We start from the raw sequence: 16,573 nt of genomic DNA, 5'->3' as shown, positions 1-16,573 counted from the left end.
CCCCGGCACGCAAGCCCCCAGGCCACCGAGGGCTCTAGAAAGCCCCCGGGCTGTGGCTGCGAAGGTGCAGCTGGGTGCCCTTCCAGGCTCCCGGCTGCCCACGGTGCTGGTCAGACCTGGACAGCAACAGGACGGGGGCGGGGCTGGGTGTCTCCGAAGTGTTGAGCCCTGAGCACTCCGTCTTGGCGATGAGCCACGGACGAGACCAGCTCCCTACAGAGAAGCCCTCAGTCGTCAGCTCCCGGGCAGCCTCCCTGCCCGGGGAAAGGGGGGAGAGCAGGGCAGTGGGCCACTCCTCCAGCTGTAGCGGCCAGGGGGCTGCACCCCGGCACCAGAGCGAGCCCCTGTCTGGCTCTGCAGCTGAGCTCGACGGGGGGCTGCCCGGGGCAGTCTGACAGAGCCCGGGAGGCGCACCTCCAAGAACTGCTTTATTGATACTGCGCGGCTGGGCCCGGCTGCCTGCCGCGTGGTCCTGTAGAAACCCCTGGGGGCCACGGCCGGCCCGGCCTGCACACAGTCGTGGCCGCAGCAGAGGGAACCGACATCTCAGCGTGAACTCGGTCTTCCTGGGGGAGGGCAGGGGCGCGCGGCCCCACGCCAGCGGACTCCCCAGAAGGGTTTTGGCAGACCCTTGCCTTGGCTCGGGGCTCTCGGCAAGCAGCGTCAGGTGTGAGGGTTGGCCCAGGAGCCGTGGCACCGGCGTCCTGCAGCCACGTGCTTGGGGCTGCCCGCCGGGGTCCAGTCTCACCTCCCGTGGCCGATGCTTCAGAGGCCCCTGCCCGACGTAATGGGTGTCTGGTGTGGGAACCAGTCCCGGGTAGTGTTGGCAAGAAAGGGCAGAAGGCCGTGGACGCCCCCAGCAGACCGTCTTCCCTCCCCTCGGGGGGCTAAGAGGGTGTCGGGGGGCACTCAAGGTGGTCTGCCGTCACAGCTTCGGGGAGGCTGCCTCGAAGGTGATCAGGCTGGACTCCGGGGTGGCCCCCTGCCCTGAGGAGAGTGCAGGGGCCTTGTCTGAGGGCGGGGGGCTGTCCACCCTGGCCCCAGCCTCCTCATCGTCATCCATGCTTGGCCAGGTGGACTGGTCCTCCACTCTCTTCAGCCGCTCGTTGAGGGCCTTCAGGGCCAGTTGCCTGGGGCCAGAGGAAAGAGCACAGGTCACTCCGAGTTTGGACTTGGCCCGAGCCCTACACCCTCCCCCCACGACGCGGACTCCCCTCCCAATGAGACTCCTCTCAGGGGAACCCCGTGTCTTCCTTCCTCGTGCCGGGCCCAGGGCTCCCCAGGGACTGGGTCGGGGCCCCCTCTGCCATCAGAACGAGGGTCTGAGGCGGTACGGCCTTCCCCCCCCCGGCTGGGTGTCTGCCGGACTGCCCAGCAGGCCAGCCTCAGGAGTGGTCTGAGGGTGGCACCTGACGGTGGCCAGGTTGGGGGCCCCCAGACAGACGGTGGAAGAGCAAGTTCCTGGCCATCCGAGTTTGCGCCGGGGCCCTGGCATCGCTGCGGGGCGATTCTCCTCCCCGATCCTTGTCAGGGGTGTTCTGAGCCCCCTGGCAAGGGTCTGTGGGGAAGGCCGGGGCTCAAGCACCTGCTTGGCTCTTATGGCCCTGGGAAGCAGGGCCATCTGAGGTCAGCCAGCGCCCCCAACTGATTCCAATGTTCTCCTTCCCAGGAGAACCTCCACAGCCACCAGGACCCGTGTTAAGAAGGGACACGCTGAGTCCTTGCAGGCAGAGACAAAGGGGAAACCCGGGCAGGGCGCTGGTTCTACTGGGCAGACTCTCGGCGACCCCGCTCTGGGGGAGGGGGAGAGGCACGCTGGCCCGCCAGGACGTGGGCCGCTGCCGGGGAACACTCCCAACCTCGGCTCCCCTGGACCCGGTGCCTCGGCCACTCTGCGCCGCCAGGATGGGCACAGTGTGTACAGCCTGCCAAGGCCGAGCGAGAACCACAGTCTCCACCACGCCCGGGAGCACGACAGGGAAGACAGCCGTGACACGGGCACAGGAAGCCCCGGCACACTTCCACTCTGTCCCGCAGACCGGCAGGTGGCAAGGGTGGCAGAGACAGGACAGTCGTCCTCTGCGGCCACCCAGGCTCCCACCCTGCAGGCTGCTGCATCGCTTCTGTCGAGGCCTGCTGAGGCAGAGAGGTGGTGGCTCGCTCGTCACTTCCTCGCAAGGGTCAGAGTGAGGAAACCCTGCGTCCCGCGACTAGCAGCCTTCCGGTCTGGCGGTGGCGTGTAGCCAGACCAGATGTCAAAGTGGCGGGAGGCGTGACCCCCCTCCCCAAGTGAGCTCACAACCAACCACAGGGCCGAGCCAAGAATCCACCTTCGGACATCCCCACCCCAGCCTGCCCCCACCTGTGCGATTTCTGAGCAGCTGTCTGAACGTGCAGACGGCCCTAACAATCCCAGACGGCTCCCGGGCAGAGGCGCCGCCACTGTGGCCCGGCCCCCACCTGAACAGCCCCGAGGCTGGGCTCGGCTTCTCCCAAGCTCAGCCCGGCTGGCCGCATCTCCTCCACCGGGTAAGGTTAAGGCAGACTTTGGTCTTTAGGGTTCGTATGCCAGAGAGACACGAACTGTAGGGCCCACAATTATGGCCCGCAGCACCCACGAGCTGGGACCACAGCGGTCGGAGGCTGGGAACTCCTTCGAGGAAGGGGCGTGTCCCACAGGCAACTCGGCCGCCCCTGTGGAGAGTTAGCGCTGGGCCAACTCCTCAGCTGAATTCACGAAGCCGCCAAGGCAGGAACACAGCCTGCTCCCAATCGCACTACTCACACCACTGCCTCAAAACCCCCCAAGAAAAACGCACACGGAGCTGTGACCACCCTGGAGAGGCCACCCACCCGGGAGGGAGGGAGCCGGGTTTAAAAAGCGCAGCCCTGCCCCGGCCAGGGTGCAGCACCTTGAGCGAGTGGCTCTGCGGGGCCTCCTGGTGGTGCACTCGGCTTGCTTCACTTATACAGGTAATGAAAAGGTGGCCTCGGTTCCCTGGGGTCACATGGCCTGGCCCCCTGGGTTTGGTGACACATGCCTACCTGTGGGAGGGTGGGGGTAAGCCTAGTAACACCCCCAAGCTTCCTGCTCACCGAGTGGCAGAGAAGCACAGTATCTGAGTTCAGGCCCAGGAAGAGGACGTGGCTCAGCAACTGGCAATCGGGTGGCCCCGACGGCCTCTTAAGGGTCCCAGGTCTCCTCTGCCCCTCCCTCTCACGGACCCGCAGGTTGTTTCTGGCTTCCACAGATCCAGGGGCTAGGGCTCCGGGGTTCTTTCTGAGACTGTTAGCCCCTCACACAGCACCAAAAGCAACCGCACAGTTCCCGAGGCTTGCTAAGCGGCACGGGTGGTCCGAGAAGCAGGATTCCCTGCCACCGGGAAGCGCCTCCGGGAGCCCAGACACCTAAGGGCTGCGTGAATTCCTCAAGGCAGCAAACCGGATTTGGCATCCTTCTGAATCTGCCCCGACACCTGACCTTTGGCTGCCATGCTATACACGGCATGCACCCCGCCAGACGTCACGCGACTCGACAATTACGCTCCTAGGTCAACAAGGTTTCGGACGACTCCACAGTACCTTCTCCGCTCCGCATCTTGAGGGTCTGTGCCCGGGAGGCTGATGGTGATGGAGGACGGGGCCCCCACGTCGTAGCGCTTCACCGTCTTCTGGCATATCTTCACCTTCACCAGGAGGCCGTGCACCAAGTTCGCCAGCACCCCCACCACGGGCTGCAGGATCTCCGGGAAGAAGGTGGCGAAGGCGAAGTGGTCGGCCATGTCCCCCCGGCCTCGGCTGTGGCGCTGGTAGAAGCGAAGGTACACCCAGCTGGAGAGCAGCCCGAAGCCGTAGGAGGCCAGCGCGGGGCTCTGGAGCAGCGTGGCCAGCCGCAGCAGCAGCAGCAGCCCCAGCAGCAGCATGGGGACCACGCTGATGCGCACCTGGGGCACTCGCAGGACCACGCAGTCCCCCATGGTTTGCTTGAGCGCCACCAGGACACCGCCTAGGAAGCCCAGGGCGCCGTGGATGCGGATGGTGAAAAGGTACACCAAGTTGAAGGAGGCCATGTAGGTGAGGAGGTAGGCGAAGGCCCCCAGCAGCCCCACAGACACGTTCACCACGGAGAAGAAGATGAGCAGCTCCAAGGCCCCCCAGAGGGGCTCCAGCAAGCGTCCAGCCACCACCACGGTGGCCAGGCTGATGGCCACATCCCACACGTGCTGTTCCATCAGCCCGTGTGTGGCCAGGGTCCAGATCCAGAAGTTGGGCGGAAAGAGATAGCCCGGGGTGACCGCCAGGCAGCCTGTGTCCACGGCGAAGGACAGCAGGTAGAGGAACAGTACGGCCGCGCACAGGGCCTTCACCACCACGCTGGCGCTGGCCAGGACGGCCCCCAAGTGCTGGCGGGCGCCCGGCAGGGCGCGCTGCATCTTCCCGGTGGGCGTCGGCCGGAGGGAAGGTCCAGTAGACTAGGGGCCTCCCCGGGGCCTCGTCCCAGTTCGGCCCCGACGGGAGGCCCGGGTCCGGCCTAGTTACGGCCTATGGTCCCAGTGAAAGCTCCACTTCTGGTTTCTGGTCGGGTCGACTCCGGTTGCAAAGGGCTGGGCCGGGCCCGGTCGCGGAGCCAGCGCCTAGGCCCCTCGCGGGGGACCCGAAGGAAGGCCCTGGGCGGCTTCGGCCCGCCTGCCCGCCCGCCCGCCCTGTGGGCCTGGAGCCAGGCGGAATGGGCTGGCGCTGATCTCAGGGCTGGGCCCACTCCATCCACTCCGCGGTGCTACGGTCCGGTCCGGTCCGGGGCGCGCGGGCCTGGAGCCTACTTAGTTCCGGGCCCGAGTCCAGTCTGGTCCGCTCCAGCTCGGCCTGGGTCTTGACTTCGATCGCACCTCTTCCCTTCCCAGGCGCCGACAAACAGGAGCGGTGCGCCTGCGCGCCCCGGGCGGCGGCGGGATGCCCTCTCCGGGTAGGTCTTCCGGCTCCGCGGCATGCCGGGACACAGAGTCCTCGGCCAGAGCTGGGGACGAACGGAGACGTGAACTCTGGGTAGAACTACAAGTCCCAGGAGGCTGCGCGCTGGGGACGGTCCTGTCGGAGGTGGATTTGGGAACTAGTTTCCAGGACCGCTTCCCCGTGTTCTGGGGAGGTGGAAGTGGGTGGAGCATCGTTAAAAGCGGAGGTTACCCACAGCCCCACAACTGCATGCCACACACTTGCTGAATTCCCCGGAAAGAATGGGTCTTTGTGCAGTATGTCTGAGTGGGTGTGTCCTTGTGGACGGGTGTGTGGGTAAGAATGTTGGGTGGACCCGGTGTGTGTACTAGTGTGCGCAAATTGGGAATTCCACAGCCTGATATCAAGCCTGACTCAGGTTGTATGGGATGCATGGGGCCTGACCCAGGTTGGAATTTTTGCTCTGCTACCTGGCAGCTGTGTGACATTAGCCAACTAACTCCCTGGACTTCGTTGAAACTCAGTTTCATGAACGTACAATGGAGATGACAGGATCTGCTGTGAGGGTCCAAGGGAACTGGAGTGTCAAATGCCAGTTCTCCGTGGGAGCACAGTAAGTGTGCTGCCCGGGCTGCCCTTGTTACCAGTGAGGTGAAGTCACAGCTCAAACTCACGTTTCCTGCCCTCGGCAAACTTCGGGTTGCTGGCCCAGAGGAAGAGAGGTCTCCCCACAAACTTGCAGCTGTGGCTTCTGGCAGGTTGTGTATTCTGCAAGCTGATTTTTTGTGTGTGTATCTTGAGTTACTTTTTAAAAATGTGCATACAATTGAAGTAATTACAGGACAAAGTCCATTTATAAAGGGCAGGATGCCTTCCTTTCAGCTGCTGACCTCAGTTCAACTGCCAATGTGAGCACAGCCCTCCGGGTGGCAAAGGGCATCGGCACCCTTTGTCTTTGGGGTCTGGGTTCCCACGGGGTGCCACCCCAGGGGAGGATTGCCAGATCTAGCAAATCAAAATACAAGGTGCTCAATTAAATTTGAATTTCAAATAAATAATGAATACTATTTTTAGTATTAAGCATGTCCTCATTTTTTTTTAGTATAGTTATGTCCCATGCATTATTGGAAACATACAAAAAATATTTGTTTATCTGAAACTCATATTTGATTGAATGTTCTATATTTAATCTGGCAGCCCCACCCCAGGATCTTCCGGGGCTGTCGTGGGGCTGTTGCTGGGCGTGGGACTGTTGCTGGGCGTGGGACTGTTGCTGGGTGCGGGGGCTGTTGCTGGGTGCGGGGGCTGTCTCAGAGTTGCGAGTGAGGTGTTGCTCTGTCGCCAGCTCCTGCAGAGGAGTGAGGACAGACGTGTTTGCCAAGGCCTGGAATGCCCTTTATGCAGCATCTAAGGCCCCACAGCCACAGGCCACCTCCTCTCAAAAACCTGGGCTGGTTTCTTGCCCTTCTCATTGGGGAGGATGGACTTCTCCTGTCTCGGTTTGCTCATCTGCAGTATGGGGATGAGCTCTAAGGCCGGGGTGAGGACCCAGGCAGAAGCCGCCGGATGAGTGCTGAGTGTGTACTGTGTTGGCAGCACTGGGAAACCTCGGCACGGGTGGTCACGTCTTTCCTCTCGAACTCGAAGGTCACGTGGACTGGGGTTGACTATCAAGAGTTGGGATTAAAATGCACAAGGGAGTTGGGTTCCAGTGTGAGCCGCAGGGGCCATGGAGAGCCCCAGGCCTTGAGCCTGCCCTGGGCTGGGAAGAGCAGTGGTTAAGCCTTTAGGTGGACTGGACCTTGGCTCCTCCAACCAGCAGCGCTGGGCCCTTGAGCACCAGGTACTGGACTCAGGCCCAGTACTCACCCTTCACTTCCGGTGGAGGACCTGCCCACGAGGCCAGGGTGGTCTGACCTGTTGGCTGGATGCCTGTCTAAACCCACATCTCACCTCCTTGAGCCCCTGGGAGTTTCCCCTCCCCGCCCCTCCCCCTCCATGCTTTTGGGATTATTTAAGACGAAGGATTCTGGTATCTGAAGTTTAAGAGGCCAGGGAAGTGGCATGCCTACCACGCCCTGCACCCGGGCCCGGGATGCTCTGGCCCTCACTCCTGGCTGGGTGCTAAGTGGGACTGTAGGTGACGAAGGCGACTTGTCTTCACACTGCCCCCTCCTCTCCCCAGGGCAGACACAGTGGATGGGAACCGTTTGAAGTGAAAATATGAACATTATTTAATAACTGATCTTCTGTAATAAACCATTTGAAAATATTTTACAAGGAATCACACGCACAATATTTTACAAAGTTTCTTGACTTTTTTGTCGCTGTTGTTTTTCCGACTTGTCTGTACAAAATAGGACAACAACCAAAATAAAAGGGCAGAGAAAAGGAAATGGCCCCCCAGGTCCCTCGAGTCCGAGGTGAGGGCAGCTGGGTCGGGTGGGCGATGAGAAAGGTCAGACCCAGCTGGGGGTTGGACAACTACCTGATGGGGATTGTTGTGTCTGTTTCTCAAACTTAAAATATATATTTATTCTTCTGTATATGTTTGTTTCTTTTTTATTTTTATACTCTCCATTGAGCACCTAACTACACTAGTTACACACGCACCCCCGCAAGACACGGCTGGCACCGGGGCTGGGCGCACGGCGTGGGCGCCCACCGGGGCACCAGCAGCGGGCACGGACCATACGCACACTGAGAAAGCGACAAGCAACATGACATTAATTAACGGAGCCATTAATTAATGCATCCACCCTCCCCCCTCCTCCCTGTCCACCTGAGCCCCTCGGCCACAGCCCCCTGCCCTCAGCCCCCCACCAGCCCCTAGGCTGGATGCCTTTGGAGGAAATGACCAGAATGGATGGTGTGAAGAAGTGTGCCCAGGCCTGGCCTCTGTGTGTGCACAGAGTGTGTGTATGTGTGTGCAAGTGTTCAGCAGGGAGGAGCAGGTTTGGCCTCCAGGGGCGGATAAGGAGTGTGTGTGTGTGTGAATGGGAAGGAGAGGGGAAGTGGGCGCAGGCCCGAGCGTGCCAGGGCCCGGCCGGGAGCAGCGAAGTCACCCCGCTAAGGCAAAGGGCGATGTCCGGCGAGGGTGCCTCTGCCCAGGGGCGCAGGCAGCGGCGCGCGGTCCCGCTCGGGGCCCGACACTAGTGATAAATGGTTACAATGAGCACCTGGGGTGGGGGGCATTTAGGGGACACTGGCGGCTAGGGTGGGACAGAGAGCTCTTTGCTCCCTGCCCCAGCATTTGGCACTGTTTGACATTCAGCTTTAGAGATGGAGGATGAGCTGTGCTGCAGGTTGGGTCGGGGGGCGGTGAGCAGGAGGTGGGGTGTGCACGTCCGCCCTCCCACCAAGCCCTCGCCTGTGGAAGGGTCAGGGGCCCCACCTCCACCCCACCACGTGCATGTCTGTCTGTGTGTCCTCCAGGATGTGTCTGTCCACTGTGGGTCCAGTCTCTGCCCTCGGGGCTCCAGGGGTGCCCGGGGTTGTGTCTGAACCACTTTACCGTTGCTGTCTTAACACCTGAAGTGCTTGTGGGGAGGGTCTGGGCCGAGAGGAGCTGGAGCCCATGGGTGGGGGGTGCTGCCTCGGGGCCTCCCTCCCGTGGAGACGTGAGCTGGGGTGCACAGGGCTCAAACTGCCCTTCTCAGCTTCCTCCATTCTTCCCAGGGAACCCAGATTTGGTCCAGGTGGGGTGGAGGGCCCCCTCAGAGGAACCCCCTTGGGGCCGGGCCTAGTTCTCCCTCACGAAGGGAGCCTGGGGCTGGGCGGGCAGTGGGGCCTCGTTTGGCACCAGCACTGTGGTTTCCCTGTCCCAACCCTGGGGGTGGGCAAGTCCAGTGGGAAGGAGGGGTCTGGGGACACTATGACAGTTCAGCAGCAGATGTGGCTTGGGGGCCAAAGGCCTGCGGTGCTCTCCTGTGGGACTCCCCCACCCCCGAGTCCAAGGCTGCGACTCCAGGGCCCCGGCGCGTTCAGGTCCCTCGGGAGGACGGGGGCGAGGACCTAAGGTGGGGGTGTGGGGGAGAGCGAGAGGCCTGGGGCGGGGAGGGCGCTCAGAGGCGGCGCGAGGCCTGGGCGCGCACTGGCGCCTGCGGCCCGGGAGGCAGGCCCAGGAGGAGCAGCAGCTGCAGGGACACCAGGATGCTCAGCGACGGCGGGAAGGAGGCTCCGCGGCCGCAGTCTGAGGTATCTTCCTGCGGAGGAGAGACAAGGAGCGGGTCGGCCTGGGGGGCCCGGGACAGGGTCGCGCCAGCCCTGGGGGAGGAGAGCGGGCGTCCAGCCCCTCCCCTCACCGTCGCGTTGTAGTCGAAGCAGATGTGCGGGCCTCTCCGGTATCTCGGTCTCTGCACCAGTTCGCACTGCTCCGGGCCGTCCGCTGGGCATGGGTGGGGAGTCAAGGAGGTGGCGGCGGCGGCACAGAGGGGGCGCGCGGGGCGGGAGGGGGGCTGGGGGCGGCGGGGGCAGGATACAGTGCGTCTCCTTCTGCAGCAGCCGGCCAGCCTCACACTGGCTGCACAGCGGCTTCTCGGCCACGACGAAGAGGAGGTTGGTGTTGGTCAGTCTCTGCGCGTGGAACAGCCTGGAGGCGTCACCGAAAGGCGGGGCGTTGAGGTCCGCCCCGCCCACTGGCCCCGCCCCTTCCACCCCGCCCCCCCGGCCCCGCCCCCGGCCGATCCTCTGCCGGCACCTGGAGCAGTTTCCACAGTCGATGATGGCGTTGTAGGAGGCGTTCACCGACCCGAAGTAGTACTGCGTCTGCTTCATGACACAGCTGCTCTCACGCGCCTCGGGGTTGCCCTCGGCCTCCGCGGGGTCTGCAAGGGCCAGAGCGCCTCAGCCACAGCCTCACGCCCTGGCGCCGCTTGGGGACTCGGCAGCGCTCAGCAGAGTTCAGCCATAAGCCCCGTCCTCCGGTTAGGATGGAAGTCTGCGGAGATCCGGAGATCCGAGAGGGGATTTGGGGTGGGGGGGCTCCAAAGCCTTACCTACCTGCTTGGAACCAGCTGTGGTAGATGAGGCCATAGAGAAGCTGCTGGAACAAGGACCTGCAGGGCATGGGTCACCGAGTGAGAGTGGTCAGTAGAGGCCAGTGTCCTGCCCCCCTTCTCTTGAGCCCTCCCTAGCCCCTCTCCCCACGAGGGCTCACCAGGCCGCAGCTGAGGTCCACCAGGCCAGGTTAAGAAAGTCTGCAATGGTAGGCTGCAGCAGGGAGACAGGCGTGGGCTGCCACTGCTGCTCAGGATGGGGTCACCTCCCCTCCGCCCCCCCAGCTCTCTTGTCAGAGCTAGGGGGTCATCTCTGGGCACGTCTCCCAGCCCGCCCCTGCCCCCATATCCAGGCCAGGCATTGCTGGGGCTCACCACAAAGACGCCCCGGGGTGCAGCACCCAGGTTGCCTGGGGGCTGGGGGGCACAGGCTGCCTGGTAATCGTAGGACTCCTTGCGGGTGTAGAAGGAGTTATTGTAGAGCGCCAGCATCAGGTTGGCGTCCACCTCGCTGAAGAACCTGCCCACCTGGGGGTGGGGGAGGGGACCACAGTCACCGGGCTGGCAGTGCCACGCCCCCAGAGGGCTCGGACCCCAGACCACCCCCTCCCGCCCCCCTTCCTGACCCTCACCTGGTCCCACTGATGGTTCTGGTTCGACAGCACCAGGAATCCCCCGTCATCAATGAGCACGCAGAGCAGGTCCTGAGAGGTGGGGGACGGGGTGGGGGAAGAGGGAGACGGGCTTGGGCCCAGACCTTGCCAAACCGCTGGTTGAGTGGAGGGGTCGCCACTTGCCCCAGTTCTGGTGAGGCTGTGAGGTCAGGGTAGGGACGGGCTGGGAGTTGCGGGGGGACTGAGAAGCCCAGCAGTTGGGGGAAGCTCAGGGCTCCGGGGGGAAGCACGCACCTCATTGTTGACCTCACAGTCCATCTCGCAGTGGCTGCTGGGGCCGCACTGCTGGGCAGAGAGCAAGGACCGTGAGGTGCCGCCAGTTCTCGCCCCCATCACGGTGGGTCCCCAGGCCATCTGCGGCAGCCCCCGCCCCCACCCCCATAGCCTCCAGAGCCGTTCTGAGCCGGAGGACAGCTGGGAGCTCCTGGGAGCTGCAGAGAACGGGCAGGCGCTGCTGGCTTGTGGCCCCGGCCCCCGCACAGATACCTTCTGAGGCTGGTCCTGGTGGGTGCGGTTGCTGGCCAGCACCTTGAACTTCTCAGCCCAGGCCTCTAGATCCAGCTTAACGCCCACCACTGTGGGGGACAGCAAGGGGCCATCAGTGCCTGCCTGCCTGGGCAGCTCCCTGCCCGCTGTCTCCCCCCCCTTCCGGCACGGGCACGCACCTGCCGGTCTCAGCGTGCGCCCGCCTAGGCTGAACTCCACGGCTGTGCTGACGAGGATGCCCACCGTGTCGTTCTCCAGCTCCAGGGGTCTCAGCAGGGCTGCGGGGGAGGGTGGGGTCCGGCGTGGCAGTCAGGGTGGGGGCCAGCACCCACACTGACCACTCCCTGATGAGCCCCGAGGACCCAGGAGCCCGAGCCACGGCTGACCCCAGTCTAAGCGCCCAGCACCCAGCAGAGTGGTCAGCAGAGCCTAGCCTCTCCTCTCAGCTGCTGTCCCAGACCACGACCGAGAGAGGACTCAGCGGCTATAGCCCAGCCCTGCCCAAGCACACGGGCCCTCAGCTGCCCCCGCTGCCGTGGCCCCGGGGACACTCACCGTCCTGGTGCGGGGGCTTGAAGACATAGCCGCGGTTGTCCAGGCTGCGGCGGTAGAAACTGGCGCTGAAAGGCTCGGGGCTCTCCGTCCAGTCCTCAGCTGCCCTGCTCACCCGCGACAAGCAGAGGTTGATGGGAGGGGTGGCTTGGGGGACAGGGGTCTCAGCAGGTACAAAGAGGCCTCTGGGCGGCAGGACATAGGCAGGGCCTCCGTCTGGCGAGGGCAAGGCATGGGGCAGTGGGGAAGGTCACTTACTTGTTGGGGAAAACCCGAGTGATGCCGCCGTCGGTGGCAGCGAACACGGCCAGGAGGCTGTACCTGAGGGCAGCGGGGAGGTGCGGTCACGGGCCTGCTTTCGGCAAGGGGCCAGCACCCTGCGGCGGCCCGGCCCCCTGCCCACCCCCAAGGCTGGGCGGTGCCTACGTGTTGAGGTCCTGGTCCCGCCACGCACGCTCCACCAGCTGCTGCGTGACGCCCGTGTCCAAGATCAGGTTGTGCAGGAGGAAGTTGTTGCCTGGAGCGGGAGGGCAGGGCTGGAGGCGGCGTCCTCTCGGGACTCCCGCCCTTCACGCGCTCCGCGCGAGGCTCCCACGGGACCAGTGCCCCTGACCTGGCCCGGGCCTTGCCCTTGGCTGGGGCCTCATGTTTCCACGCCTGCCCGGCCCCTGGGCTCCTCGGGGCCGCCCCCGTGGGCACTCACACTGCTTGGAGTCCGGGGTCACTTTCTCCATAAGCTCGATGAAGTTCTTCAGGAACTCGGTGTTGTTGTCAGAGGCGTTCAGGTCCTTGCAATACTCTCTGGGGGTGGAGGGGGGCAAGAAGAGTGGGCTTGGGGGGCTGGACAGGGCAGAGGGCTGAGGCTTCCCAACAGGTCTTCCTGGTCGTTTTCTGAGAAGCCCAGGCCTCCGGGGGGCGCACGTGTACAGGCTGCAGCCACTACACGCCGGGTGGGTCCCCCCGGGATGAGAAGGGGCAGAGCTGGAAGGAGAGTGAGGGTCTCCTTCCTCCGTCCTGGAAGATTCTCCCTGCCGGGCAAGGCCCCGCAGACCCTCCCACCTGTGCCGTGTATCTGGACCCGGACGGAGCACCAGGGAGGCCCTCCTAGTGGGCTCACCCACCTGCACGCTGTGCGGGCACCAGGTGGGCGGAGCCCCAGCACCGGCTGAGTCAGCCGAGTCTAAGACCTCATCTGCCGCCTGGCTGTGCGCCTTTGGGCAGCTCACTCCAGCTCCCTGTGCCTGTTTTTTCCGTCTCACCGTAGAGGACGCCATGAAGTCAGCGGGGACATGTGGGTCCTCGGACTGGCTGTTCCCTCTGCTGGGGATGCTCCTGCCCCAGAGGGGGGCGGGCCAAACCCTCGCTGTCTGGAAGCCCCCCAGGCCCGGGGAGCGTGGGGCCGTGGGGGTAGCCTCTGCTCCCCAGGCCGTCGTGGCGAGCAGGCCTGCCACCCTGGCAGACGGCGCTGTCTCCGCTGCGCAGCTCCTCACCCCACCCCTGCCCCCAGACACTTCTGCACCGGCTTGTGAGGCCGCGGCTTCCTGGGAATTTTTAAAATGTGCTGCTTCCCCAAGCTCTGCTAGGGCCCCACAGCCTGGGGAGGGCACCCGGGACCGGGTCTCAGTGCCCCCTGCTCCCCAGGCCGCCGGGGCCTTGGTGCAGCACCCGGCTTGCGCTTCCGCATGTGAGGCCACACCTGACACCCCCGAGCAACGCCCGAACAGCCGGGCTTGGATGCGCGTCACCTGCAGCCCCTCGTGTGTGCATTTGCCTGTGCGGGTTGCTTTCCTCGCCCACCCGACACGTACTTATTGAGCTCTCTTGAGCCAGAGACACAGAGGTGACAAAAACAAACACTGTCCCTGTCCTCAAAGAGCTTCCTCAGGGTCACTTGGGCCTGGCTTTCACAGGTGTCCATGGCGCTGAGCCCACCCCACCCTCACACACGGACTCTGACGGACTCACAAACACACACACACACACAGTTACAGGGGGTCACAGAGAGGTTTGTGGGTGCATGCACACAGGTGCACACACGGAGGTTGGGAGTGTCCAGAGCCCACGTGAGGTGCCTGAGAGGGTCGTGGGTCTCCGTCCGCTGTACCCGTCTGCCCTCATCCAGAGCCCAGGCCCCAGGGGAGGGCTTTACCCCCAGGGGGCGCGCTGGCTTCTTCAGGTGTGGGCCCCCAGGCCCAGGGGGTGCACACGAGGGTGTGTGTGCATGCTGGGAGTGTACCCGAGGATGGTCCAGGCCTGGACCTGCGCCCGGCCCTGACCCCTCGCCTGTCCCAGGAGCTCCTCAGAGCCCCCACCCCCCCTTCCGCCCTGTCCTCGGTGAGCCACCACGCCTGGACTTGGCATGCCGGCAGGGGCCCTGGCGGGCCGGTCCCCAGGCCCACACAGACACTGACTGACACAGGACAAGGACGGGGTGCAGGGGGAGCAGTGGGGAGGCACCGCAAACCAGAGCAGCAGCTGCCCAGCGCGGGGCATCCTGCGGACAGCCAGCCCAGGGCAGAAAGGAGTCCTCTGCATGCCTGAGAGGACAGGCGAGGTCGGCGGAGGGTCCGGAACCCTCCCGCCCCGGGCCTGCTGGGAGCCGGAGCTGGGGGCGGCGGCTGGCCACTGCTGCCTGGTTCGGCTGCATGGCCCGGGTATGCAGGTGGCCGCACACGCGGGGCTATGCACGGGGTGGGGTGACAGTGCACGGGACACAGACACACAGAGCTCTGGGCGGCAGTGCGGGAGGCGGGCCGGGGCGGTGGGGGTGGGGGAGGGCGCCTCAGCAAGGCCGCACGCAAGCTACCTGGGAGCAATGAAAACATGTCCTTCAGACTCAAAGCTGCTGGGGAGCAGGAACTCAAAATCTGCAACAGAAACGGGGGTTATCCGGCGGGGGCTGGGGAGGCGGGAGGCCGGGGGGCTCAGAGCTCAAGGGGCGGAGGGACGGGGGAGGGGGTGGCTTCAGGGAGGGGGAGACACCAGCAAAGAGGGAACCCGCCACTTCCATGTTCAAGTTCGAGCCAGAGAGAAGGGGTGGGTGGGGAGGGGTGGAGGGCCTGTGGAGACTAAAGCATCGCAGGAGGGCAGTTATAGCCAATATGTTGCCCGGGCCCGGTCCTCTGTCGGCAGTGAGTCCCTTGGCGTGGCTGTATATGCTTCCATACGGCTGTATAGCACATATACACGGACACACACACACACATATATATACACACACCGCTATATATATGCATGGTCTGGGGGAGGCGCCAGTGTCGCTCTCATCGCATCCAGGATGGAAAAGACCGCATGCTGAGCTCCCTTCGCCTCCGTAGAGGCTTCGAGGAAGGGACCTGGCTTTTGGCCGCGGATCGTTATCTCTCTTTCTTTGCTGCAGCTGTTTGCATTTTGGTAGGTCTCGCGTTTGTTCTGTGTCAGGCATCAACATGGCCAAACCGGGGGGTGGGGGGGGGTTTCTCACGGGCCCAGACAGTCCAACCAGAGACGGCGGGCACGGGCAGCTGGGGGTGGGCTACAGTGCATTGTGGGGTCTGGTGGGCCCCCCCGGGTGGGAGCCGGGTGAGGGGACACCTCGAGGTGCTTGCAAATGTCCCCACCCTGTGGGAGGAGAGTCTGGGAGCCGGGCCGGGACTCGAGGTTGCGTGGAGCGGCACTCCCGCCCTCTTGGGCTGGGGGCATGAGAGTGGGCGGGGAAGGAGGGCCGGGTGCCGCCCCCTACGAGGGCCTGTCCGGGTTCAGAGCAGTCAGAGAGGAGTGCCGGGGGCTCTGCAGAAGGCGTGGGGTGCTGCTGAAGATCCACCAGTGGGGCCTGTGTATGTGTATGTGAGTGACATGAGTGTGTCTGCGTGTGTGTGCGAGGGCACGTGCATTGGTTAGTGTGCGTGTGGGTGTGCGGCTGCCTCTGGGCAGGTTTGTGGGGGAACCGGGGGGTGTGGCCCCGGGGGCTCTGCGGCCTCTGCCTGCTTTGGCTCGGGCACCTCGCCGGTCTGCATGGGGGAGGTGCCCTCCCCCTCGCAGCCTGCCGCACTCTGGGCGTCCGCCGTGGCATCCCTTTACGGGACCCGACCTCGCGGTCACCCCAGGACTTCACGCTCTCAGAAGAAGGGTCTTCCCCATTCACAAATACTCCCACAATGCACTGCACGATTCCAGGGCGGGGGGCCTTGGCGGGTCTGGAGGGGCCGGGCAGTCACTGGTTGGACTGTCGCTTTCTGACAGGACTGTGAGGCAGGGCTGGGCACAAGCCGACAGGGAAGGGGTGGAGGGGAGAGGAGGAGGAGAAAGAAAAAGGAGGTGGGGGACAGGAAGGGTGACTACGCTGTGGCTGTCTCTGTGACCAGGGCCCTGCATTTCTGGGGTCCCTGGGAGGCGCAGAAAAGACAACTCAAGCCAGTGGAAGTAGGGCACAGCCCCCAGCCCGGGCCGGGGGGGGGGCAGCTGCATCCTCTTTGCTAGACTAGGTCGGGCACAGCCCCTGGGGCTTCCTGGGGAGCCCCCGCTTCCAGGCCATGGGACCAGGGACAGGACAACCCCTCAGTGGCTCTCCACGCCCACCTGCTTGGGGTTCACTCCCTGGGAGGGCTAGGTCTCTGTGTGCCAGCAGGCAAGGCCCCCGTGAGCTGCTCTGTCTCCCTGCTCGTCCTCACCAGGGTCTGTGAGCCCGCTGCCTGCCTCTCCTGGCAGTCTCTGCACTGGGTGCCTCTGGAGTGCCAGAACCTTCTTTACATCCAGCCTGACTCTGGAGCTGGCACCTTGTGGTCCAGACAGATCCCCTTCCATTCCCAGCCAGGCCCCCGGCCCCTGAGTCTGCCTTAATTTTGCAAAGGACACCATCTCCCATCTGACTGCTTCCCCAGGAGCAGAGAGCACCTGGGGGCAGCATCTTTAGGAGCGGTGGGGCGGCAGGGACAG

At 64.2% G+C, this 16,573-nt stretch overlaps 2 protein-coding genes across 7 annotated transcripts in view; both read right to left on the bottom strand.

Annotated features, from left to right (window-relative positions):
- Positions 1-415: 415 nt before the first annotated feature.
- On the bottom strand, positions 416-4,933 carry TMEM115 (transmembrane protein 115). Its single transcript, XM_028517924.2, has 2 exons — positions 3,583-4,933; positions 416-1,130 (listed from the first exon to the last, which is right to left on the bottom strand). The coding sequence occupies exons 1-2, from the start codon at positions 4,431-4,433 to the stop codon at positions 926-928; spliced, it is 1,056 nt and encodes a 351-aa protein (XP_028373725.1). The 5' UTR covers positions 4,434-4,933; the 3' UTR covers positions 416-925.
- Positions 4,934-7,159: 2,226 nt separating this feature from the next.
- Positions 7,160-16,573, bottom strand: part of CACNA2D2 (calcium voltage-gated channel auxiliary subunit alpha2delta 2) — a 122,516-nt gene continuing 113,102 nt past the window's right edge. For 4 of the 6 annotated variants that reach the window (XM_028517890.2, XM_028517891.2, XM_036030280.1 and 1 more), the window contains 16 exons: positions 14,466-14,526; positions 12,363-12,460; positions 12,086-12,176; positions 11,918-11,980; positions 11,663-11,766; positions 11,287-11,385; positions 11,108-11,196; positions 10,856-10,903; positions 10,580-10,651; positions 10,323-10,475; positions 10,109-10,161; positions 9,952-10,007; positions 9,650-9,776; positions 9,432-9,541; positions 9,255-9,337; positions 7,160-9,155 (listed from right to left, as the gene is read on the bottom strand). In XM_028517890.2, coding sequence (XP_028373691.1) covers positions 9,015-9,155; positions 9,255-9,337; positions 9,432-9,541; positions 9,650-9,776; positions 9,952-10,007; positions 10,109-10,161; positions 10,323-10,475; positions 10,580-10,651; positions 10,856-10,903; positions 11,108-11,196; positions 11,287-11,385; positions 11,663-11,766; positions 11,918-11,980; positions 12,086-12,176; positions 12,363-12,460; positions 14,466-14,526 — 1,448 coding nt within the window. In that variant the 3' untranslated portion in view covers positions 7,160-9,014. Of the gene's footprint in view, positions 9,156-9,254; positions 9,338-9,431; positions 9,542-9,649; positions 9,777-9,951; positions 10,008-10,108; positions 10,162-10,322; positions 10,476-10,579; positions 10,652-10,855; positions 10,907-11,107; positions 11,197-11,286; positions 11,386-11,662; positions 11,767-11,917; positions 11,981-12,085; positions 12,177-12,362; positions 12,461-14,465; positions 14,527-16,573 lie in introns of all 6 variants that reach the window. The other 2 variants (XM_036030279.1, XM_036030282.1) reach the window with 1 other exon arrangement.

This window comes from Phyllostomus discolor, chromosome 7 (assembly GCF_004126475.2).
Source record: "Phyllostomus discolor isolate MPI-MPIP mPhyDis1 chromosome 7, mPhyDis1.pri.v3, whole genome shotgun sequence".
Classification (NCBI taxonomy): domain Eukaryota; kingdom Metazoa; phylum Chordata; class Mammalia; order Chiroptera; family Phyllostomidae; genus Phyllostomus; species Phyllostomus discolor.
Note: the sequence above shows the minus strand (reverse complement) of the source record. Positions and strands in the feature narration are given on the sequence as shown.